The 26,026-nt window shown below is 39.1% G+C and overlaps 1 protein-coding gene across 1 annotated transcript in view; it reads right to left on the reverse strand.

Moving 5' to 3' along the window:
• The window catches only part of CFAP44 (cilia and flagella associated protein 44), a 135,167-nt gene extending 112,847 nt beyond the window's left edge, over positions 1-22,320 (reverse strand). Inside the window, exons 1-6 of the mRNA XM_073893479.1 lie at positions 22,125-22,320; positions 15,664-15,782; positions 12,207-12,344; positions 11,523-11,682; positions 7,843-8,005; positions 3,775-3,877 (exon numbers count right to left, since the gene is read on the reverse strand). Of these exons, the coding sequence (XP_073749580.1) occupies positions 3,775-3,877; positions 7,843-8,005; positions 11,523-11,682; positions 12,207-12,344; positions 15,664-15,782; positions 22,125-22,228 (787 nt within the window). The 5' untranslated portion in view covers positions 22,229-22,320. The remainder of the gene's footprint in view (positions 1-3,774; positions 3,878-7,842; positions 8,006-11,522; positions 11,683-12,206; positions 12,345-15,663; positions 15,783-22,124) is intronic.
• Positions 22,321-26,026: the final 3,706 nt, after the last annotated feature.

The raw sequence follows: 26,026 nt of genomic DNA on the forward strand, positions 1-26,026 counted from the left end.
AGGCCTCACCATTGTCAAATTAAGGTTGTTTTACCTTCTAGCAAGGCATCAACGTTAAGATAGTTGGGAGCTTCCTCGAGGAACATTACACTCTGCCGCTTCAAGTATCTGTCAATGGGCTGCAGGTTATAAGGACATTTAATTGTATCTACATTTCCTTCCAGAAGCTAGGTTATTGATAGAAATGCTTTGTTCTTGTAGATTGCTAAGACATTTGTAAACTGAGGGAGACTCAGGTCTTGCAGGACTGTGATCTCTATAAGTTAACGATTTGTTTTTCCTTTCCTTAGCTTTAGGGAAGCCAGGAGTGTCTGAGGAATGTCACATATATCCCATGGGGGAGGCGGTTTGTGGGGTGTCAGTTTCTGCTTTGTCCTCAGCTTACCTTCTATTCCCTCATCATAATCATCCTGTCCCACAGAAGAGGGAGAAAACAATTCAGAAACATTTGTGAAGTTCAGTTCAGAGGCAGTCTCACTAAAAATTTGAGACTCAATCAGAGAACTAAAGAACAATTCCCCTCCCCCACACACCTTACCACCAAGTTATAAAAGGCCTATTTACAGCAATTATCTTTCCCCACTACACCATGTCTGTCTATCAAGAAAAAATTACAAAGCATACTAAAAGGCAAGAAACACAGTTTGAAGAGACAGAACAAGCATCAGAACCCAATATGGCACAGATGTTGGAATTATCAGATTGGGAATTTAAAACAACTATGATTAATATGCTAAGTGCTCTAATGAATAGACAATATGCAAGAACAAATGGGCAATGTAAGCAAAGAAATGGAAATCCTAAGAAAGAACAAAAAGGAAATGCTAGAGATAAACATTATAACAGAAATGAAAAATGTCTTTGGTGGGCTCATTATTAAACTGGACACAGCTGAGGAAATAATCTCTGAACTAAAGAATAGATCAATAGAATCTTCAGAGAACTGAAGAGCAAAGAGAACAAAGACTGATAAAAATGGAACAGAATATCTAAGAACTATAGAACAACTACAAAAAGTATAATGTATGTATAATGGGAATACCAAAAGGAGAAGAAAAAGAGAAACAGAAGAAATATTTCAAACAGTAATGACTGAGAATTTCCCACAAATTAATATCAGACACCAAACCACAGATCCAGGAAGCTCAGAGAACACCAACTAGAATAATGCCCAGAAAACTACAGAAAATGAAAATAAAGGAAGAACTCCTAAAAAAAAGCCCAACAGGGAAAAAAACCTTACCTATAGAAGAATGAAGAGTTATATCCAACTTCTCTTCAGAAACCATATAAGCAAGAAGAATGGACTGAAATATTTAAAGGAAAGGAAGGAAAAAAAAAACCCCACCAACCTAGAATTCTGTTCCTTGTGAAATTATCCTTCAAAAGTGACAGATATATACTTTCTCAGACAAACACTGAAGGAATTTGTTGCCAGGAGACCTGCTTTGCCAGAAATGTTAAAAAGAAGTTCTCTAAACAGAAAGCAAATAACATAGGTCAGAAACTCAGATATACATAAAGGGATGAAGAGGACTGAAGGAGTAAGTGAAAGTAAAATAAAAAACTTGTTTTTCTTATTCTTAATGTAACAAACAATAGTTCAAGAAAACTACAAAACAGTATCTTTCATGAACATAGACGCAAAAATCCCCAACAAAATATTAGCAAATTGAATCTAACAATGTACAAAAACAATTAGATTATTATTTTGTGGATATCAACAAACTGATTTTAAAGTTCATACAGACAAAAGCCCCAGAATAGTCAACATAATACTAAGTGAAAAGAACAAAGTTGGACTGATAATACCTGACTTCAAAACTTCCTGTAAAGCTACAGTAATCAAGACAGTGTGACACTGGGGAAAGAACAGATAAAGAGATAAATGGAACAGAATAGAAAGCCCAAAAATAGACCAACAGGAATATATTCAGCTGATCTTTGACAAAGGAATGGAGGCAATATAACAGAGCAAGGACAGTCTCTTCAACAAATGGTGCTGGAACAGCAGGACGTCCATAGGCAACAAATAAGCAAACAAGCAAACAAATAAATTAATGTAAACATAGACCTTATACCTTTCATAAAAATTAACTCAAAATGGGTCATAGGCCTAAGTATAAAATGTGAAAACATAAAAGTCCTAGAACATAACATAGAAGAAAACCTAGACGACTTCGGGTATGGTGATGCCTTTTTAGATTCCACACCAAAGACAGACGGGATCCATGAGAGAAATCACTGATAAGCCAAGATTCATTAAAATGAAAAACTCCTCTGAGAAGGGCAATGTCAAGAAAATGACAAAACAAGGCACAGACTCGGAGAAAATATTGCAAAAGGCATATGTGATAAAGGACTGTTACCAAAAATATACAAACAGAACTCTTGACACTCAACAATAAGAAATGAACAACTCAATTAACAAAATGGGCCAAAGACCTTAACAGACAGCCTCACCAAAAACATGCAAGTTAACACATAAACATTTAAAAAGACGCTCCACATCCTATGGGAAACACAAATTTAAAGACTGAGATACCGCTACACACCTATTTAGAATGGCCAAAATCCAAATCACTGACAACACTGAATGCTGATGAGGATATGGGGCAGCAAGAGTTCTCATTCACTGCTGGTGGGAATGCAAAGTGGTATGGCCACTTGGGAAGACAGTTTGGCAGTTTCTTACAAAACTAAGCAGACCCTTACCATGCTCCAGTAATTATGCTCTTTGGTATATACCCAAAGTAGTTGAAAATTTATGTTCACACAAAAACCTGTATTCAGGTGTTTATTGCAGCTTTATTCATAATTGCCAAAATTTGGAAACAACTAAGATGCCCTTCAATATGTAAATGAATAAACAGTGGTGCATCCAGACAACAGAGTATTATTCAGCACTAAAAAGAAATGGGCTATCAAGCCATGAAAAAACAGGGAGGAACCTTAAATTCATATTCCTAAGTGAAAGAAGCCAATCTGAGAAGGCTACACACTGTATGAGTCCAACTATATGACATTCGGGAAAAGGCAAGCCTGTGGGGACAATAAAAAGATCAGCGGTTGCCGGTGTGGAGGCAGTCATAAATAGGGAGAGCACAGGGGACTTTTAGGACAGTGAAAATACACCATATGAGATTATAAGGATGGATATACATCATTAGACATTTGTCTAAACCCAGAGAATACAACACCAAGAGTAAACCTCAGGGGACACTGTGGACTCTGAGTGACTATGATGTGCTAACAGAGACTGGTCCTCAGTAAAAAATGTACCTGGTGAGTGATGTTGATAACAGGGAATGTTATGCATGTGTAGGGGAAGAGGGCTATGGGAAATCTCTGAACCTTCCTCTCAATTTTATTGTAAATCTAAAACTGCCCTGAAAAGTAGTCTGTTTACAAAACTACTAAAATTAATTATATGGAAAGCAAAATTCATAAGAGAACTGTGGTGATTAAGTTCATGTGTGGTTATTTTAATCTGGGTGGGCCTCGTTCAATCAGTTGAAAGTCCTTAAAGGCAAAACTGAGGTTTCCCTGAGGAAGATGAAATTCTACCTGAACATGTAGCATCAGCCCCATCCCAAGAATGTCCAGCCTACTGGCCTGCCCTACAAACTTCAGACTTGCCAGCCCCTACAAGTACATAAGCCAATTCCTTTAAATGAATCTTTTTTCTACCTCCTCCTAGCTCTGTGTCTCTGGAAGACCCTGAATGTGGTTAACCTTGAACATGTAATATTTTAGAGGATATACTGAGCTCACCTTGAAGGATTCTGTAGGGCTTCAAAGAAGGATATTCATAGATGATAATCTTTGGGAAAACACCTTTTTCAGCTACAGTGAAGTAAGTTTTATCAGGATGAACCTATAAAAAGTAAAATCTCACTTAAATAGTAAAAGGAGAATTTTCTTATAAATAGTTCTATTAATGTAGTATTTAGCATCTGTGATTTTATAATTTATTAGGATCCACTCCAATAGAAAACAAAAAAATGGGCATCTGATAAGTACATGGTGATGGATGTGATTTAAACTGAAACCTAGGGGAATACTCAAAAATTTTAAGTTTTACTTTTGTTAATAGAGTCACCTCTACCTCTACAATTTTTTTAGTTGCCATCAGAAGAGCTAGAACACTGGTTCTCAATTGTTAGCACACATCAGAACCACAGGGAGGGCTTATTAAGGCACAGAGGGCAAGCCCTACCACCAGTTTCTGATTCAGTACATCAGGGCTGGGCCCCCAAAATTTGCATTTATATCTCTAACAAGTTCCAGGTGATGTTGATGCTGCTAGCCCAGGGACCACTCTTTGAGAACAACTAAGTTAGATGAATTGTTTACCCTCCATATATAAATCAGCCTAAATTTTTGTACAAAAAAATTCACGTTTCCAGAGTAGGTTACAGCTCAATTTAAAAAAAAAATTCACCTTGGACAAATTCACCACAAATATATATAAACTTACTAGAAGTGAGAAAGATAAAATATTTCTAAGCCAGATGCAGAGGAAAATATAGTAAATATGCCCTGGGTAAACTATTTGGGTCAGCATTTCAAATGATAGCAGTATAAATCTTATAGAATTATATGTTTATTCCTGTTATTTTTGTTCATTGGTAAGCCAAGGTGCAGGAAGAGTAAATGGATAGCCTACAAATAAAAATAGGCTATTACAAAAGTAAACTAAGACACATATTGTGCTTTAGAAAATTCTATTTTCGGTTACCATGTTGCAACTCCCGATTTTATACCTGTGGAACAGGAGCTTTCCTCAGAGGATATAGGTTGCACTGTAGGTTTTGGTACCCAAAATAACATCGTAGCTTTTTTTCTTCTCCCCACACATGGGGCCATAAGACCTATAATAAGGTCTTCCTGCTGACACCTCTTCCATTCAAGTAAACACCCATCACTTCAGCTTGAAACCAGGCTTGGCTTTATAGGATGGACACTCAGTGAGAGAAAAACGCTTATTGCATGCTTATTATGTACCCCAGACACTGTGTACGTTTTATATGAACTAATTCCCTTAAATTTTACATCAACCTTGTGAGTTCGGATACCCTTATCCTTCCCATCTTTTTCATCAGGAAATAAGCACAGAGAGGCTAAGTAACTTAAAGTCATACACCTTGCAAATGTCAGAGGTAGGATTCAAGCCAGGTGTTGGAAGCCAAGAAGAAAGGGGAACTAGAAAATAGGAGCTACGAAGGACTTAGGGGGAAACAGGTTACGACTACATCTTTCTAGATGCCCATTTACAGAAGAATATTGTGTGGGATATGCGGTCACAGAAATCTGTATAGGAATTCAGGCAAATCTTTTACCCCTCTAGGTTTGGCCTCCAGTAAGGGAAAAAGTTTCAGCCCTTTCAGATCAGAAGCTCTGTGGGGTTGAGTATGGTGTTTCATTCTTAGTGGAGACCTGGAATTAATGAGTCATTTACTTTTCACTCAACGTACTATCTTTTCTGAAAGATAGTTGATATGCCCGCAAAACCCATTTCTCACAGGTTTCTTATTGCCCTGCAAGAACACTTCTCATCCACAAATGGATAACTGTTTCAGGAAAAAATGAAGTGATGAGGACAGCTGAGGAAAGGCCCTGTCCAGGCACTGACAGCTCCAGCATGCATGGAGAAAAGCCCTGTGGACATGCAAATGCCCAGAGCCCAGGGGGATGAGGATTTGGATTAGCTTTCTTGACCACAGTACACCTCTACCTACTGACCTCAGACCAAATTATTGCACAACAAAATAGAAATTTCAAAACTACTATTGGCCATAAAGTGAGAGGAAAAACAGTGATAGCTACCTGTTTCCCAGTACTCTGCAGGTGATGTGGACCTCAGGGCTCATGACACCTCAGGGTGGCCCCTGACTGACTTCCCTCCACAGAACCCGTGACCCTCACGTTGGGACTGTAAATATTTGTACACAGCTGGTGCCACAGTATCATGTACTTGTATGGATCTAGGTTTTTGTTTTTTTGCTTTTTAATATGAGTCTTGCCTCTTTAGATGGATTTTAAACTCTCTGAATTCATAGAGGTCCTGAACCCTTCTTCATTTAAATCCCTGCATGTTCTGAGTACTGTTGGACACACAATGTAATATAATAAATTCTTGTTGGGGAGCCTGGGTGGCTCAGTCATTTGAGCATCTGACTCTGGCTCAGGTCATGACCTCAGGATTCTGGGGTCCTGGGATCAAGCCCCACATCAGATCCACGCTCAGTGGAGAGTCTGCTTGTCCCTCTCCCCTTCCCTACCCCATCCCGTTCCTGCTCTGTCTCTCTCAAATAAATAAAATCTTTTAAAAATAATCATAATTATTTAATTCTTGTTGAGGACAGGGACTTTACCATGCACACATGTTATGTATAGATAGATGATCAAAAAAGAAATAATCATGAGACTATCTCCACTCATCCATCTCACCATACCCTGTTTCCACAACCACTCCAAGTTCTATTTGTGGATCTCAGATTTTCCTTACCTTCTCCATTTCCATTCATGTCCCTATTTCACTTCTCAGAGCAAGAATCCTCAAAACCTCTCCACTCACCTCCATTTCTAATCTAAATACCCTACCAGGTCCCATCTAATCTAATCAAAAGTATTTCCCACCACTCCCTACTAGGTTGGCCCAGTCTCTCTGTTGGAGCTGCACCAGGCTTTCTGTTGGAAGCCCTCCACCTCTGCAGGGTGTGGTGATGTGGGCCTTGCACCTCCCAGTTCGGTCTGGGCTACTCACACCTGACAGGCAGGGTAAGAGCAGGGCAGACTTCTATTTAGATCATGATCCTTCTAAAAAACCCTTTGAGCATCTGCTATGGAAGTGCTGCTTATATGTACCCCAAATCCTGCGTATTTCTCCTCCTTTCCCTGTCTCACACAGCCTACTCTGAACAGGGGCCCCTCTCATGACTCTAAAGACACCAAGAGGTGTTTCCCGGATTGTTATTGGTGAGAGCAGATCTAGGGACACCTGCTTTTAAGGTTCACAGAGTAGAAAAACAGTCAAGGTAAAAACTCAGGTATGGGGCAAAGTGCTATAGAGAGGTCAGGTAAGATATAGTTAGAAAGGTATTCTTTGGATTTGGCTACTCAAATCAGCTAGCCATTGGTCACTTTAGTAAGGGCAATTTCAGTGAGGTGGGAGGGAAAAAAACAGCAGAAGCTTGGCTTTGAAGGGAAAAGTCAGCAGGTAAAGAGAAGGCATGGTTAGAGAGGGGCCCTTTAAGGTGAGAACAAGTTGATTTAGTGTGCTTTTATGCTGAGGATGAAAAGTCTAAGGAAGTAGAGGCCAAAGATACAAGAAAGAAGGTGACTGATGGAGACAGTCACCTGAGGAGGAAGGAAGAGACAGCCTCCAAATCACATGCAAATCCTTTTGTCGACTGCTCAAAATTACTGAATGTACAACCTATACTTGATCTCTTAATGTTCGATTCTATACCTACATCTTATCTGGCACTTATCTCTATTTATTATTGGGATTATCATTGGTGCTATTCATCTGAGTATTTTTGCAGAATGGCAACATGGGAGTTCAATATGAAAACCCTGCAGGACTGGGGGAAGCCACTTAGCCTCTACCAGCTCCAGTTTCCTTATCTGCAAAATGAGATGATAGTATCATCAACATAATGTTGTAATACTGCACAGAGATCATGTCAGTGAATGGAGTGGTTGTAATCGTTGAATTGGAAATGCCTTAATCCTGCAGTACTGCATATGGTATTGGCACCTAACAGCCTGGCTGGTCCACAGAAGAAACAAATACAAAAGGATAGATTTTTTTGTCCTAAATCATTACCAGCATACCCCAATGACACCAATTCCTCTCCCACTGCTACTTCGCAGGTACATCTGTTCCTTGGTTTTCAAATTCAGAAGGATCAGCTGGTTCCCAGCTATGTACATCACAGTATTGCTGTCCAGAAGTTGTAGGTTGGCCCGCTTTCTGCAGTCATAACCAAAGGAATGACTGAGGGAAAGTTGTTAAGGGAAGAAGTGAAACAAAGTAAACATCCTAGAGATAGGAAACGTAATGAAATAAATACATTTTTAAAAGTTGTGACATTAGACAAAGGTTCAGTGTTGAAGTAGTGGAATTTTACTTTGAAACCCAGAGTTTTTATTTATTACTAATGCAACTTTGTTTTTAAATGAGGTGAAAATTCTTATACTCTGATTTAATCAATATTTTAATTTTCCTAGGGAGATCCTGAAAGCAGATTAATTTTATAAAAGTATTATATAGGCCTCTTCCTTGATGTTGAAAGGCGAGATGTTTAAAATTCTGACAATGTTTTGAAGTTCTGACAAACCAGTGACAATCTGACTAATATAATAAATCCACATAAATGTAATTGAAATTTAATTCATATGAACAAATTATGAAAATGGGATAAATAATATATAGTATATAAATATGTATAATAAATATGCTAACATTTCCTTTCTGAGCTCATTAGTATGTATAGGTGTGTAGATGAGTGTGTGTGTGTGTGTGCACGCGCACATTTATGCTATAGAGTAAATCTGAACTAATTCAAAATAGAGGTTAAAATAATCTAAGTTTTTATAAAACATCTTTTAAATGTACATTGTTACTACATTCAAGTTCAAATTAATATAACCCAAAATATAAATGTAATAAGTAAATGAGATTAATCTATAAAAAATATAGTTTGCAAAAGAAATATATTACATAGTGTATCTTAAGTAGATGGATTCGTATTTTCTAAGAACTCACTGTTGAACACAAAAGTTAAAGGATCATTGGAGAAATCTTTATTTCTCGGGCCTTCTTTAAAAAACAAATTCTGACTTTAGAGGTTTACCCTTATTTGTAAGTGAATATTTTTATTTATTTATTTTTTTGTAAGTGAATATTTTTAGAGAAACTATGTAGGATTTTTAAGAAGAAGAATATCTACAATTGTAAAAAAGAGAAAATTTTAATGCAATTTGAATTGTGAAGTATATACAAGTTACAACCAACTATACATAACTATACTTAGCTCATTGCCTAAGAGTTAAATTGAAAGAGAGAGAGAACATTTCAGGGCTTTTGATCTGTTCAAGAAAAAGGAATTTTATCAATTTAATAAAGATATAAACACCTAAAACTGAATTTTACATAAAAGCGCAAATAAATTTGGGATCCAAAGATCTTGCTGAAGCTATTCAGGCCTCGAGGAAACTATCTGAGGCCTCCTTACAAATAAAGAGTGGGAACCACAGGCTCTTTATCTTCACAGAGCCTGGTATGGGGCAGGAGGCTTCACCTACCCTCCTTTTCCCTTTCCCCAAACTGCTGTTCTCACCTTTCCTTCCTTCTCTCCTTTCTCTGTTCCCAGGTGCCAGTGTAACACTTTGGAAGGCTAAAAGCTAGGTCTATAGCTGGAAGAGTACAAGTAGGCTACCATCTCTTCAGTAACTTGGGTGGCGGTTGGGGATCACACATGTGATCATTTATCTGATATTATCATCTCTAATTTCGGGGTGGGGGACGACTCCCTTTTACTTGCTGCTGCTCTCCGATGCAGAATGGGTAAGATTGTTACTTCCCAGACTTTCCCCTTCCAAATCACAGCCTGCTTCTTCTCGTAGGTCATCTCTATTTCCCAGAGTGCCGAGTGCAGTGTCTTGAGCCTTAGGCATTCAGTAAATGTCTGCTGGCAGGGCGCCTGGGTGGCTCAGTTGGTTAAACCACTGCGTTCAGCTCAGGTCATGATCCCAGAGTCCTGGGATCGAACCCCGCATCAGGCTCCCTGCTCATGCAGGAAGCCTGCTTCTCCCTCTGCCTGCCGCTCCCCCTGCTTGTGGTCTCTCTCTGACAAATAAATAAATAAAATCTTTAAAAAAATAAAATTGCATTTAATTATATCTTATATAAATTACGCTATGGTTTAGATGATATTTTTTAAAGATTTTTTTTTTTTTGACAGAGAGAGAGAGAGAGAGAGAGACAGCGAGAGAGGCAACACAAGCAGGGGGAGTGAGAGATGTTCCAAAGAGGCAGCTTTTGATTCAAGGTCTGGAAAAGCTAATAATGTAAGCTATTCAAAAATGGGATAAGGTACTTTGTGACTTCCCTGGTGTTGAAAGTGTTCACAAAAAGTCTATAGCTTATATAGCTACTCATCCAGCATAAATATAAGCAATTCATACCTTGAGTCAAAAGTCAAGGTCACTCTGACTCTTATTATTTGGAATCTAGGCATATCTCTCCAATACTGAGATCCCTGTATCCTGGAGCAGCAAGTCCCCAGTATTGGGGGCTGGGAGAAGATAACACAATCAAAAGTACCTGAGAAGCTTTTTCAGACTACAAGTCCCCAAGTCCCTCTCCCCACGGATATGATGCGGTAGGTCCAGGAAAGGTACCAGACTATGTGTATTTCAGGAAAAGCTTCAGGGCGATAAACCACCTCATTTAAAACAAATAGGCAAGAGCATAACTTTTATCAGCAACTTGTCCAAAGACCACATATGCAAAAAAGTCCTCAGGAGAGAAGACTCCAAGTTATAAGATTCAGGGGGAATTAGTTTTAGGTACACCTGGGAATGAAACAGAAAACTATAATAACATGTTCTATTTTTACATAAAAAGCAAAACTGGAGTCAGGAAGTACATGGCCCTCCTCTTTAAGCACACCTTGTCTAAGAGGCCAGTCTGTGGTTTAGGCCATGTGGTCATCACCACCACCCCTCTGAAGGTAAGCGTACTAAATTGCCAGCCAAGGGCATGAATGGAAATCTTCTCCCAACTCCACCTGACAAACCTAACACCGTACAGTGAGAGCAGACCCTAAATCTTCTTGTTGATTATCCCCACCTTTAAATTTTTTCATGGACTCTTACTCTCCAGACCAATTTAAAACTTGTTATTTGAGGCCCTACTTCCTCAGGGTTGTCTTCTCTGATATTCATCTGATAAATAATGTGTAAGTACCACTGCCTGCCAATGACATCAATGTTTTAAGAAATCAATGATTTTTAACTTGGTAGGCATTGAGAAAGGGATGCCAGGCTGGTAGAGGTGAGAAACCAGGAGAAGAGGCCTTCTGGTCTCCTTCACATCATGTCTCATGAAAGAACAGCCAGAAAAGCATCATTTCTCTTTATGGTTATTCGGCATCAACAAAAGCTTGTTTAAATTAAAATCATGTATTTCTGTCTCAACTTCTCTAAGTGCCAAGCTTCTTAGAATCACCTAAGACAGGGATCGGCAAACTTTCTGGAAAGGGCCAGACGGTAAATATTCTAGGCTTTGTGGGCCAGGTGCCCTCTGTTATAACTACCTAATTCTGCCCTTGTAGTGTGATGGCAGCCACAGACAAAATGTAAATGAATAGGAATTGCTGTGTTCCAATAAAACTTTATTCACGAAAACAGACAAGAGGCCAGATTTTGTCCATGTAGGGCTAGTTTGCCGACCCCTGACCTAAGAAGCTGAAAACCAAAAATTACACACATATAACTGGAGTGGATACACAAGTGTGAGAAGATCCAGTGGTACGTTCGAATCCGGAGTCACAAAAGGCATCGAAACAAGCTCCGTATAATTGTAGAAGAAGTTCTCCGAGATCTTCTTCTTAACTTTCTCCTCTGCCTCTTCTGAGGCTGGAGCAGGGGCTTCCATATACTGAGATTCTAAAAAGTTAAAATATTTTAACTAAGAAGAGCATCTGGTGAATCCTAAAATTGTATTTCACAAAGACAGGAGGAATGTACCTCGCCTGCAATACTCGAGCAGGAAGTACTAGCAGTGGCCTGAACATGGGATGCCACCCACCAATGAGCATATGGGAGGGAGACCCAACCTGCCTGTGTGCAGCAGGGTGAAGGCAGATCTCTAGTCATGGTCCCCGCAGTCTCAAAGAGCAACTCCTAATCAGTCTCAAGGGTGAGTTATAATTCACCAGTCTGGGATGGAGCACTCCTTAGACCATCCTACTCCCCAGGAAACCAAGTCTGAGAGTTTTGTATGTGATCCTCAGAAATGTAATACATAGCTACAGAGCTGCTAAATCACCCTGTTAAAGTATGTTCCATGCTTTTCCTTTTATCACCCCGACACATCCTGCAAGTTTTTATTTCTATGAATTTGTAACTATTCAATTTGGGCTTGTCTTTAAAACAGTTACTATTACTGATAGGAAACTAATAATACTTACTTCCAATGTTATCCACATAGTCATCTTGAAATGAACTTGAACTTCCTTCCAAATGTTCCATATCATAATCATCATCCTCTAAATATGATTCTCCCCCTTCAATAAATGTTTCATCTGTGGCATCCTCTCTCGCAGCAGCTATTAAAAGTAATTTGTTTTAATAATTTCTACATTTTGAATTAAACATTTCCTTATTTCTAAAGTAACTAATATTTTCTGATTACAAGAGAAGTAACTTAAAAATAAACTATGATAAGATATCTGGAAAACCTACAAATATTTGGAAATCAAAGAACATTTAAAAATAATATATGGGTCAAGGAGAAATCAACAAGGAAATTTAAAAATATTTCAAACTAAATGGTAATTAAAATATAACATGTCAAAATTTGTGGGATGCAACTAAGGCAATGCTTAGAGGGAAATTTCTAGTTTTTGGACACGTGTAAGAAAAGAAGAAAAGTCAAGACTCAGTGACCTAAAGCTCTACCTCAGGAATCTAGAAAAAGCAAAAAGAAAATAAAATGAAATGATAGAAATAACAAAAGTGAAAGCAAGGATCAATTAAATAAAAGGCAAACAAACAACAGAGAAAATTGGCAAAACCAAAATCTTACTCTTTGACAAGATCGACCAAATGGAGAAACTCCTAGCTAAACCAATCAAGAAGAAAGAGAGACCATACAAATCTCCAACATCAGGAATGAAAATACACCCTAGAGTTATACCAACAAATTTTACAATTTAAAAGAAATGTACAATTCTATGAAACATACAAAGTTACAAAACTTACAAAAGAAGAACTAAACAACCTTCTGTTTATTAAAAAAATTGAATTCATTAAAAATTTTCCCATTGAGAAAATTACAGGCCAACATACTTCACTGGTGAATTTTACCAAACATTTAAGGAAGAAATAATATGAAGTCTACAGAAGACATTTCTGAAAGTAGAAGAGACCAAAATCTTTCCAGGTCTCCAGGCCAAAAAAAAAAAGAGAGAAAGAGAGAGAGTGGATGGGGGAGCTACCAGGTACGTGGCCAAAGCAGAAGAGAGACCTCTGCTCACAGCACCAAGATAAAAAGTTTCAGGATACCAGCAAATTACTTGACATTATCTTTTGGGAGCCTAAGAACCACAATGTGTGAATTTATGAGCTGAGCAACAGGACCAGGCCAGGCCTGCCCCTACAAGGGTCTAATATAAGAAGGGGAGATCCTGAGGCAGTGCTAGACAAAGGGTCATTATTATTAAATCCATCCATTCAGGAAAATGCAGCAAAGGACTGGAAACCAAAAAGTAGATAATCCTGTGTCAGAAATTAGGGAGTGGAGAAAAGTGGAAATGGAAAATCAAGAGAGAAGCAAACTAACATTTTTGAGGACAGCGATATAACCATATTTTTTGGAAAGATAATTCTAGTGGTAGTATGGAGAGACTTGAACAGGAAGGCTTGAGTGGAAATCCTTGTTGTAAGAGTCCAAGCAAGAGGAGATAAACATCTCAAATAAAACATGATGTGGAGAAATTATGGGTTTAAGAGATATGCCTCAGATACATTGAAATAGTTTAATGTAAATTTTGTAAATGAATTCATTTCCCCAGGTCTCCTCTAGGTGAATAATCAAAATTATCTCAAACTATATTTAGGATTAGAACTACAAAAGTCAAGACTCCACTAAGACACCTAACACCATGATGCCCCATTAGAAAAAGCAAGCTATCTTTTAAAAATCCTTTTACACAATTCCTCAAATTTTCTTCTATTTTTTTCTTTCTTTTTTTTTTTGATTATAGTTGACACACAATGTTACATTTATTTCAGGTGTATGACATAATGATTCAACTTATCTATACATTATTCCATGCTCACTACAAGTTTGTCAACTGTCACCATAAACCCTATTACAACATATTCCCTGTGCTGTACCTTTTATTTCTTGACTTATTCCTTCCTAACTGGAAGCCTGTGTCCCACTCTCTTTCACCCATTTTGCCCATCCTCCCACTCCTTTCCCCTCTGGCAATCATCAGTTTGTTCTCAATATTTATAGGTCTGATTCTGCTTTTTAATTATTTATTTAGTTTTTTGTTTCATAATGGACTTTACTGGGAAAAGTTAGTGTTAAAAACATTCAAATTCATGAAATTTAAATAAGACAGTAAAAGCTATACCTTGTAGCTATAGTAATCCCATGATTAGCTGGTTCTGCTTTTTATTTATTCATTCACTTTCTTTTTAGATTTCACATATAAATGAAATCATATGGTATTTGTTTTTCTCTAACTTATTTTACTTAGCATAATACCCTCTAGGTCCATCCATGTTGTTGCAAATGGCAAGTTATCATCTTTTTATGGCTAAGTATTATTCTATTATATATATATATATAATATGAATTACATATATATATAATATGCATTTTATATATATATATATATACCACATCTTCTCTATCACCGGACACTTGGGTCATTTCCATATCTTGGCTATTGTAAATAATGCTTCAATAAACATAGGGATGCATAGATCTTTTCAAATTAGTGTTTTTATTTTCTTTGGGTAAATACCCAGTAGTGGAATTATTGGATCAATGGTATTTTCCATTTTTAAATTTTTAGGGAACCTCCATAGTGTTTTCCACAGTGGCTGCACCAATTTACATTCCCACCAACAGACCACAAGGGTTCCTTTTTCTCCACATCCTCACCAACACTTGTTGTTTCTTGCCTTTTTGATTCTAGCCATTCTGACAAGTGTGAGGAGATATCTCATTGTGGTTTTGATTTGCATTTCCCTGATGATGAGTGATGCTGAGCATCTCTTCATGTGTCTGTTGGCCATCTGCATCTCTTCTTTGGAAAAATATGTATTCAGGTCCTCTGCCCATTTTTTAAATCAGGTTGTTTCAATTTTTTGGTGTTGAGTTGCCTAAGTTCTTTATATATTTCAGATATTAATCCCTTATTGGATATATCATTTGCAAATATCTTCTCCCATTCAATGGATTGCCTTTTGGTTTTGTTAACATTGTCCTTTGCTGTGCAAAAGCTTTCTATTTTGGTATAGTCCCAATGGTTTATTTTTGCTTTTGTTTCCCTTGCCTGAGGAGACCTATCTAGAAAAATGTGGCTATGGCCACTGCCAAAGAAATTACTGCCTATATTTCCTTCTAGGAGTTTTATGGTTTCAGGTCTCACATTTAGGTCTTTAATCCATTTTGAGTTCATTTTTGTATATGGTGTAAGAAAGTGGTCCAGTTTCATTCTTTTGCATGTAACCTCTATGGGCCAGGAACTGGAGATTAAATGGTTAAAACACAGTCTCTGCTCTTAAAGAACTTAGAATTTAGTAATAGAGTTAAACAACTATTTCTGTTGTATAAGTACTCTTTAACAGCGATTTTACCTAAATTTAATGATAAAAACCGAAGTGTGTATTCTAACCTTTACTTACATCTTGATGCAGACTTCGAGGAGCTCTGAGACCGCTTCCCATCACTCTTTGATCTGTCTAATCTCCCCCGCTCAGTATCCTGGTCACCTGGTTCCTTCATTTCCTCTATAAGCATAAAACTGAGACCGAGAAAGGGAACAGCTGTGAAATAAAAATCATTTACAGATATTTTTCCTCTAAGAAATCCCACAGGCAGCAAACACCATGTGTGTTGCTAATGGTATGTTCGCACAGTGTCCAAGATGACTCCACCAGCAGGAGGTACAGCCACCAGCAGAGACCTCTGCAGAACGGCAGAATGTCGTCAGATAGTCCCTTTTCCTAGGCCAACTTACTGTGGTGCCCTCTGATTTTCCAGAAGCCCGCAGTGAAATGCCATTCCAGTCCATCTTTTCTCTAAACATTCCATCATTGAAGTTAACCCCCAGCCATGCTTTTGGTTCATCCCCTCCATTTCCTTTTCCCATCATTCCATCATTTAGTTCCTCGGTGTTACTAATTAATTTCGATTTTTAAATATTTGTTCAGGGCACCTGCTGTGTATCAAGTCTTATGGTAGATGCTAAATTATGGTACTGAACTAGAGATGTGATTCCTAACTTTGTGGAGCTTGTTTAGATAGATAGATATTAAATGACCAATTAAAATACAATAAGGGCTACAAAAGGGAAAGAATAGGGTCCTGTGGGCAGGTCTAGCAAGATGACTAACCCATGTCCTCGGGTGCAGGAAGAGGTGTTTGAGACAAGCGTGATGAGTAGAGGTTGGCCAGGCCTAGAATAGACAGAGTGTATTAGGCAGAGGGAACTTGAGAGAGAGGGCTGTACCTGTGAAGGGCTGAAAGCAGTCTGTTGTGAGTGTGAGAGGGAAATGGGCGGTGAAGAGGAGGCCGGCAGCAGATTACAGAACCGTCTCTACGCTATTGCTAAGGAGTTTACAACTTATTTCTATGGCAACTGAAAGCCACTGAAAGGTTTTGAGGAGGGAAGTGACGCAGCAGATTTTCCGCGTCCTCCCTCTAGTGCAGGTCTTTGTGTTTGAAAGCGCCTGCTGTGTCCGCCTTGTAAGTCTCTGCTTCTCCACGCTGACCACATATATCCTCATACCCTCACCCTCCTATGGCAGGGCGGGCAGGCAGAAGAGGACAGCAGTTCTATCTGACTCAGATTCGAGCTGCGATTCAGGTTGGAATCTCGGTTTTGCCGCATAACCTTTACATGAATCCCTCAGCTGTAAATGGGAGTGAAGTAAACACAACTTACAAGGCTGCTGTGAGAATTAATTGAACTAGCGCATTATCACCCCCTCCTGGTCTCTGCAGAAAGGCTAGTTTGCCCAGAGCAGATAGGATACACACTATATGGTCAGCAGAGAGGGCGGTGTGACCACCACCTCCTTTCACCCCCCACCTTGGGGGTCATTCCATCTGCTTTCTTGCAGTCACATCATAACGCTGCCTGGTCTTGATTTGGGGGACAACAGTGCAGGGTCCAAATGTTTTTCTTAAAAGCTATTAGCAGGAAAGATAGGTCCTAAAATGACACTTAGGTTATTACATTTTGTTTAGCACTTTGGGGCCATTTTTCTGGGTTACCAAGATGATGTTTTCCCTTTTAAAAAGTGTGCTGTTGTTGTTGTTTCCTTAGTTGTTCTCCCTTTCTTCTTTCTTCCTCCCTCTTTTCCTTCCTTCCTTCCTTTCTCTCACCTGACTGTAAAATACATGCCCACTGGGATTGGGAAGTGTGTAGGAATCAAACGATAGAAAAATCTTAATTTAAAAATCCCAATACTATCCCGCATATTTCTTTTTCCTTCCAGTTTGGATATGCAGACTTACTTTCTACATTTATACAAGTCATTGACTTGAAAATAATTAAATAATTGTAATCATGAAATAATTTTTAAAAATCGATATTGCAATCTAATATCAGTTACTGCACCTTGGTTGCACATTATCCTATACCGTGGGTAAACTTTTTTAGGTAGCTACGAACATACCTAAATGCCATTTACCAATTCAATTCTTAAAACTACTGAGCACACTTACATCAAATGGTATTATGCCAGGCATTGCAGAGGATACAAAAATGAGCAATAGAGAGTCCTTGATCTTAAATACTTCACAATCTAGGAAGAAGAAATTGACAGTTCTCTTTTAATATAGTCTCAGAATCAGCTTTTCTAAACCACTGATCCAGATCCAAAGCTGACCAGAACAAGCATGGTCTGAAAGTCCTGACCAAAGAGCAACTATAGCTAAAGGTTTCCTTGATAAAAATCAACATGTAAACTATTGGAAAGAAAATACACTATTCTCTAAGTTGCCATGATGCAGGCCCTAAATAAGTGGAGCCAGAGTAGGCCCTGGGTTTGCCAATCAAAGTAAACTGATATTCTGCCGTTACTAATCAGTTAAGAACTGAGAGAAAACTGTTAGCCTGCAAACTTCAGTAACACCTCAGTCTACAAACCAGTATTGATTTAGTTTTCTATTGCCATCATACAAATTTCGCAGCTTAAAATAACACCCATTTCTTATCTCACACTTTTGTGGGTCAGAAATCCAGGCACACTCAGCTGGTTCTCTGAGTTGCACAAGGTCAAAACAAAGTGTTGGCTGAGCTATTTTCATTTCTGCAGGCTCTGGGGAAAACTCTATTTCTAGACTTATTTAGATTATTGGGAGAATTCAGTTCCATGTGGTTGTAGGACGAAAGTTCCTGTTTTCTTGCTGGCTGTAGGCCCAGAGTTGTTCTAAGTCTACAGAGGCCACGTGGCTCACAGCCCCCTTCAAAGCCAGCAATGGTAGGTCAAGTACCTCTCAATGATTTCAATCTCAGAGTTTTCTTTCCTGCTTCCTACCAATAAAAGCTTCATGAGATCATTTTCTATCCTTTAGTTTTCTCTTTTCCAAATACATTTATTTTTAACATATTGTAACTAAACATTAACAGGATGTATATATTCTAATAAAGAGCTTGTAAGACCTAATAAATTTACTTATAACTTTATTATAAAGTAAATAAGAAACAATTACAGTAAAAAATTATGGTAGCAAATATGGTAACCATTATGGTAACACCATTCTGTAAACAAAGGGTTTAAACCACAACCAAAGGTAAACTGGTGTCAAGACAAAAGTATACTCTTTATCCCACACTATGATAAACAATATATTCCTCAAGTGGCTAATATGACCATGCAATAAATTGTAATATCACAAACACAGTTACAATCAGGTTGTGAGCATTATGGAAGAAAATACTGGAACCCAAGGAATTTTCCCAGTGTTCTGAACTAGCAATACTCTACAAAAAATATTGCGATCTTGTCTCAGCTTTTCTGGTTCAGAAAGGGTGGCTGAAGAACGTGTGAAAGGCAATTGAGCAGGTAAGGTAGGAGGGGCTCCTGATCTTCTGGAGCTTAGCAATATAATTGGTGAGATGGAATAAGGTGGTTTTTATTTGTGTGGTTGGTTGGTTAGGTTTAGGTTGTTTAGAATAAAGGATTGGGAAGTTGTACTGTAACCTGGGGAGGTTTTGGAGCTAGAATGGCTTGAGTTCACCTCCTAGTTTGACCAAGGATAAAGGTTAGCTTGGCCAAGGGCCAAGTCCCTAGCATCCCTTAACCCTTTGTCCTTTTATCTGTAAAATCATGATGATAAATAAGGTTGTCTGGCAGAGTCATTGTTAAGTATTAAATGAGATCTTTTATACCCCTTGTTCTCAAAACCAGCTGCACTTTAGAATCACTCAGAAAACTTTCAGAGCATACCATTCTCAGGCTCTCACTCCCTAGGTAATTCTTTTGTGAAGCCAAAGATAAGAAACCGGGGTTAAGGACTAGGGGTTTATATAAAGCACATAGTAGATATTCAAAAATGGTAGTTGTTCTTACCATAATTACTACAAATTCTCTGCAATACAGCCAGGGTTCAATAAATGTGACAGAAATCTTCAGAGAGTTGAAAGAGTTCTTATCTAGTCCAACCTCCCACCCAGTGAAAGTCACACATCGACAACATTAAGCTCAGCACCGTTAGAAAAGCAGTCTAGTGTGCTGGTTAGGCTGGGAAGTGGCTAGAGTCTGCCTGACTGTGCTTACAGCCTGGCTCTCCCTCTTACACCTCCTGTGAGGTGTTAAACAGGTGTTGAACCTCTCTGTGCCTTGGTTTTCTCATCTGTAAAGTTCAGTACCTACTTCATAAGGTTTTTCTGAGATCTCACTGAGTTAATACAGTAGAGCTTTAAGAACAGTGCCTGACACCATAGGCACTCAGTATGTAAAATGGTTGAAAGGATAAATTCATTCATTCCTCAGTAAATGAACAAATGAAGGAACACTTCAAGAGACGATCAGTCAGCTTCAATTTAAACATTTCAAGTTAGCGAGTAAGCACATACTGTTAATGCTCGGCTCTCGTTCTTCATTCATTTTATACTAAGCTGAAATCTGCCTCCCTGCAACTTGGATCCATTTGGCCCTTGTTCTACTGGGGACATATACAACAAGTTTTCCTTTGTACCATAACCATTCAAATAATTGTAGCTACTTTACTTTTCTCCCTAGATCCTCTCTTTTCCAGCTACAGCAACCCAACTCTTTCAATTACTCCTCACTAACTTGGTTTCAGTTCTTTTCAGCATCCTGATAGCTCAAGAAGTTCATTCCCAATGCATTAAATATCCCTCCCAGTTTTGTATCTTCTTTTAAGGATCTAGGCATTTTCCAAAAGAGATGAACTGTTATTCTACCTCTTGGGAACATTATATTCCTTTAAGGCAGACTAATATTGCAGACTATTATCTTCCGGGGTTGGGGGGTGGTAGGCTCATCATATACTGACTCATCATAATCAGCTTGTAACCAACCAGAATGACTACACCATACTTTGTGTGTTCCCAACCATGTCCCATCTCATACAACTGAACTAGCTAGGTTTGGATTCTATTTGCAGAACTATCTTAAATGTACTTTTATTAGATTCAGATTCATTGATCCAGCCTATGGCTAATTCCGTTAACCAACTCACTGAGTAGACTATCAAGTTTTGAGTCAACCCTGAGGAAGTATAAAGAAAAAAAAAATCATACACAGTGGTGCAAAGGCATGTGTTGCTTGAAGGAGGTTGGCTGGAAACCAGACGGAGTGGTCCCTAAACTGACATTACTTAGATTCATTCCCGAGATTCCAGGGTCAGTCTTCAGTCTCACAAACTCGGACACTGTGTGCCAGAGCTGGCCATGTTAAGACTCAGAGATTGTCGTATAAAGCAGATGCTCAGTTTTTACTTAACAATGTGAAACACCACTGTGCAAAGAATAATATTCCATGTATTCTGAATGTTTACCATGTGTCAAACACACTTCTAAAGATTCTGCGCATACTGTTTCACATATTTCTCAAAACAACTCTATGATTAGGTGCAAAATTTCCAGATGAGAAAGCAGAGCAATTACTCTGAATCCTTCCCTCTCGCTCACCCATGCAGGTGGTTTCTATGTCCCGTTGCCAAGTGAACAGTCATTGAACCTTTTGAACTCATCCTCTCCCTCCTACTCCCACTGTCACCACCTTCATCTGCTTACGTGGTCTCACCTGTACCATTACCACAGCCTCATACCTTGTCTCTCCCTTCTCTAGTCCATTTCTACCCTGCCTCTTGTAGTTCCAAAACACAGCTTTTAGTGTGCTACTCCTGTTTGAAACCGATAATGGCTCCTCATTGCCACAGAATAATTCAGCTTCCCTGGCATGGCACAAAGGTCCCTCATCTTTGGGTCTGTAGCTCATCTCCAGTCACTTCCTGCTTCCTAGTCCTTCCTTAGTCCCTTCTTCTCAAAAGCCTTAGTAGCCACCTGAGACAACTCACGATGGACTGGACATAGTGAGTACGTGTACGCTACTATATCTACTTGTGTGCAAAAAGTATTCTGCATGTACTGCGTGCCATGAATATGTTACCTACGTTACCTGCAATATCCTATTTAATTGTAACAAGAACCCCATGAAGTAAGCATTATGATCTTTCTTTTTAGATATTAGGAAGCTGAAGTCCAGAGGGGTCAACTTGACAGGTGTCACACAGCTAAGTGTGGGGCGAGCTGGCTGGCTTGACCCCAGAACCCAGGCACTTTCCCACCAGACTCCCTGCTCCTGGCTTAGAGCCGTCTAACTGGCACTCCTGGGGTCTGCTGTCTTCCACCCTAACCGGATTAGGAGCTCCTTGCAGGCAGGAACCGTGTCCACTTTGTATCCACAGCGTCTAGCTCTATGCCTGCCAATGCTAGTCACTTCAGTGTTTGTTGAACTGATCCGTAGGAAAGACGGACTTCTCAGAGAGCCTGGAGAACACTGGTTCAGCCTACGAGAAGTCCAAGCGGGGTTCCCTACTCCCTGACTCGCTAAAAGATTTGAGGGGGAGGCTGTGGGAACTGCCCTGCTGCCCGCTCCAAACTTACCCAAGGCACCGACCGCCCTCGCCGCGGGTTCCTAGTCGCAGCTTCAGGCCCAGGTCTCGGTTTACTGCGGTCACCAGGCAACGCCGCCCCGCCTCCCGGCGCATGCGCCGCCTGGAGGTGGCTTTCGGGGGAAATCCCCCGGCGGGGGCCCTGAGACCCGACTCTCTAATTTAACTCGGCCTTTGGTCCCGGCTGTTTCCAGGCACGTGACTCTGGTTCGAGCCAAACAGAAAAGCCCAACATTCTATCAGGTTATTATCCCCTTTTAGTTTTATATACAGTTTGTTATTATAATTATCCCAAGAATGTTATATTGATAAACAGAATGACTTTTGAGTACCTAGATACCTGCCGGTTAATAAGCGATGGCCCAAAGGGACCCAGATTGCACACTATCATCCGCAAGGATACATCGGGAGCCTTTTCTATTGAGTTGTTTATTTTCCTCTGTTATCTCTGTTGGCTTTTACAAGGAAGTGATTTTATGTTGTGGGATCCTTGGTCTCATGTCGCTGGGCGCACAAAGTATAGGCCTACCTTGACAGATTTCTCGGTTTAGCAATTTGCTTTTTTTTTTTAAGATTTTTTTCAAAGATTTTTATTTATTTGACAGAGCACAAGCAGGCAGAGCTGCAGGTAGAGGGGGAAGGAGAAACAGGCTCCCCACCGAGCAGGGAGACCGACGCAGGGACTGATCCCAGGACCCCAGGATCATGACCCAAGCCGAAGTTGGACGCCCAATCAGCTGAGCCACCCAGACACCCCTAGCAATTTGCTCTTCAGCTGCTCTGTGATGCAGCCAGCGGTCAGTACTGAATTTTAAGTACCTGAAGTCACTGGTTACCAAACATTGTTTTAAAATGGCTATCTTGTACACCTGAAACTAATATTATCCTGTCTGTTAACTAACTGGAATTTAAATAAAAACTTAAAAAAAAAGGGTACACTATTGCAATAAGTGACAAAGGACTTTGCATTCAGAATATATAAAGGATTCTTACAACTGAATAAGAAAAAAAAAACTTACAACCTAATTTTTCAAACAGGCAAAGGACTTTGAATACTTCACCATATCAGAGGTATGAGTGGCCAGTAAACACAGTAGTCCTCTGGGAGATGCACACCACAATGCACATACACCACACCCACCAGAATGGGTAAAACTTTAAAAACTGCCAGCACCCAGTGTGGAAGATATGCAGCAACTGGAACTCTCATAGACTGCTGTTAGGAATGTAAAATGGTACAATGACTTTGGAAAACGGCTTGGCAGTTTCTTTAAAAGTTAAACATATACCAAGCCATTCCATGTCTGAAGCATTTACCCAAGAGAAACAAAAACATATATCCATATAAAGCCTTGTCTGTGAATGTTCATAGCAGCTATACTCACAATAGCCAAAAACTGGAAAGAAACCCAAAGGTCATTGACAGGTGAATGGATAAATATCCATACAATGGAATACTACTCAGAAGTAAAAAGGAAAAAACTGAAACACATAACATGAATGAATCTCAGTTATGGTGAGTAAAAGAGCCAGACACAAAATAGTACAATGTATGATTCCTTTTAGATAGAATGTAAACGAATCTATGATGACAAAAAGCACATCAGTGGTTGCCCAGGGCTAGAGTAAACCGAGGGATGCACTGAAGGGACAGCAGGAATCTTTTGGAGATGACAAAAATGTGTCTTGTGGCAGTAGTTTCATCTGCCAAAAGTCAATTAATTGTTCTTTTTAAATTTAGATGCAATTAATTATATATACATTATTTCTCAATAAAGTTGATTTTAAAAAGGTCATATTATATTTTGTGTTTATTGGTTTCTGTTACACAATTTTCCAAAAACTTCATTCCATGCATTTGTTGGTAGTATTGAAATGTTCTCTTTAGTCAAGTATTCTTGACATTTAAAGTCTCCTGACTTAAAACATTATCTTTACTGTTAATTATTAAATGGTATATCCAGGGTGTCTGAAAAGTCAAAAAACATAGGATAAACTTATTTTTAAACAGCCTGTTAGGTACATTTTCAAATAATATTCTCAACATGTTTTCTTTCAACCTCCAAATATCTCTAATTTTAAAGCACTGGGTCCAGTTGTTAATCTGAGAAAACCACAAAGAATTCAGCACATAATATCTTTAAAAATCTGGAAATAGTGTATTTGTGCACCAAAAAACTGGCAGTCATCATTACTGAATGCTTATTATGAGTCAGGCCCTGTTCTTAACATATTTACATATACTCACCTCTCTTACTCCTCACAACCCTATTAAGATATATCATGTCTCACCCAAATGGGAAAAAATGAGATAATTTACTCAGGGACACAGCCCAAGTGGCAGAAATGTCATTTGAATCCAAGCTTTCTGATTGCAATACTTGCAGCTTTAGCCACTGTGCTAGATCAAGTTAGGAGGAGTCCAATAATTATTTTTTAAAAAGACGGGTGCCTGGGTGACTCATTTAAGCATCTGACTCTTGATTTTGGCTCAAGTCATGATCTCAAGGTCATGGGATTGAAACCCTGCATCGGGCTCTGTGCTGAGCATGGAGCCTGATTAAGATTCTCTCTCTTCCTCTCCCTCTGCCCCCCCACCCCCGCTATTGTGCTCTCTCTCTTCTAAAAAAAAAGAGCTTCAAATCCTGCTTTACCTCATACACCCTGACATTAGGCAACTTACTTCACCTCCAGGGCTCAATTCCCTCATCTGTAAAGGGGAGGTGGGTGGCATTCAAACATGTCTAACTCAGTTTTACTGTGAGATTTTAATGAGATAACCACAGTTATGGTTCAATAAGGATAGTTATAATTATTATTATTATTGTTATGATTATTGTGCTTCCATACCATATTCACTGTAAGATGGCAGCATAGTGTAGGCTTTGTACAAAGACCTCCTCTATGCCATCCCAGGGCCCTCACACCTAAGTTGTGTGACTTTGAGAGGGTACTTACCTCCTGGTACCTCAGTTTCTTCATCTGCAAAAGAAGGAATAGTATCTACCTCATAAAGGTGTCTTAAAATCATGAAAAGTGGCTAAAACCATGCCTGGCACTTAGTAAACAGTAAATTACTATTAAATTCTGCTAATTTAAACGATCTCACTATACAGCATAGGAATGATTGTACCATTAACTATGGATCTGATTATCAATCTAGTTTCTCTCCCAAGCTGTAATATGGAAAACTGCAAATTTTATTAAAGTTTAGCAAGTGATTAGCAGCTTTCTGGGGCATTTATTTTTTTTTTTTAAGATTTTATTTATTTGTTAGAGAGAAAGAGCACAAGCAGGGGAGGGGCAGGGAGAGGGAGAAGCAGACTCCCCACTGAGCAGGGAGCCTGACTCGGGGCTCCATCCCAGGACCATGGGATCATGACCTGAGCCAAAGGCAGAATGGACTGAGCCACCCAGGCGCCCCTGGGGCATTTTGGAGAAGTCATATGTTAGCCAAAAACTTGAGTCCTAACACAAGAAATATAAGTAATCTGAGTCTGGACTAGAAAAGTGAATACAAATGTAGTACATCATCAAATATAGCAGAGTTCACCCCTCTGTGATGCTAAGATCAATGGTTCCCAAACTGGAGTATGCTTCAGAATCACATGAGGGGCTTATTAAAACAGACATTTTCTGATCAATGGGTCTAGGGTAGGGCCCATGAATTTTCATTTCTAACAAGTACCTCGGTGATCCTGACACTGCTGGTCAGGGCCATAGTTTGAGACCCACTGGTGCAGCTGGCTCTGAAAGCTGATAAAGAGGGCCCAAAGTAGTGTTACTTAAAACCAAACATGCACCAATTTATGATATGGGGATGATAAATATCTTCATAACGTTTCCCAAGCTTGGCTACACACTGGAATCACCTGAGGAAGTTTCTTAAAATAT

This window comes from Callorhinus ursinus, unplaced genomic scaffold (genome assembly GCF_003265705.2).
Source record: "Callorhinus ursinus isolate GAN/ISIS: 27379988/994484 unplaced genomic scaffold, GSC_fseal_2.0 scaffold1, whole genome shotgun sequence".
NCBI classification, from domain to species: domain Eukaryota; kingdom Metazoa; phylum Chordata; class Mammalia; order Carnivora; family Otariidae; genus Callorhinus; species Callorhinus ursinus.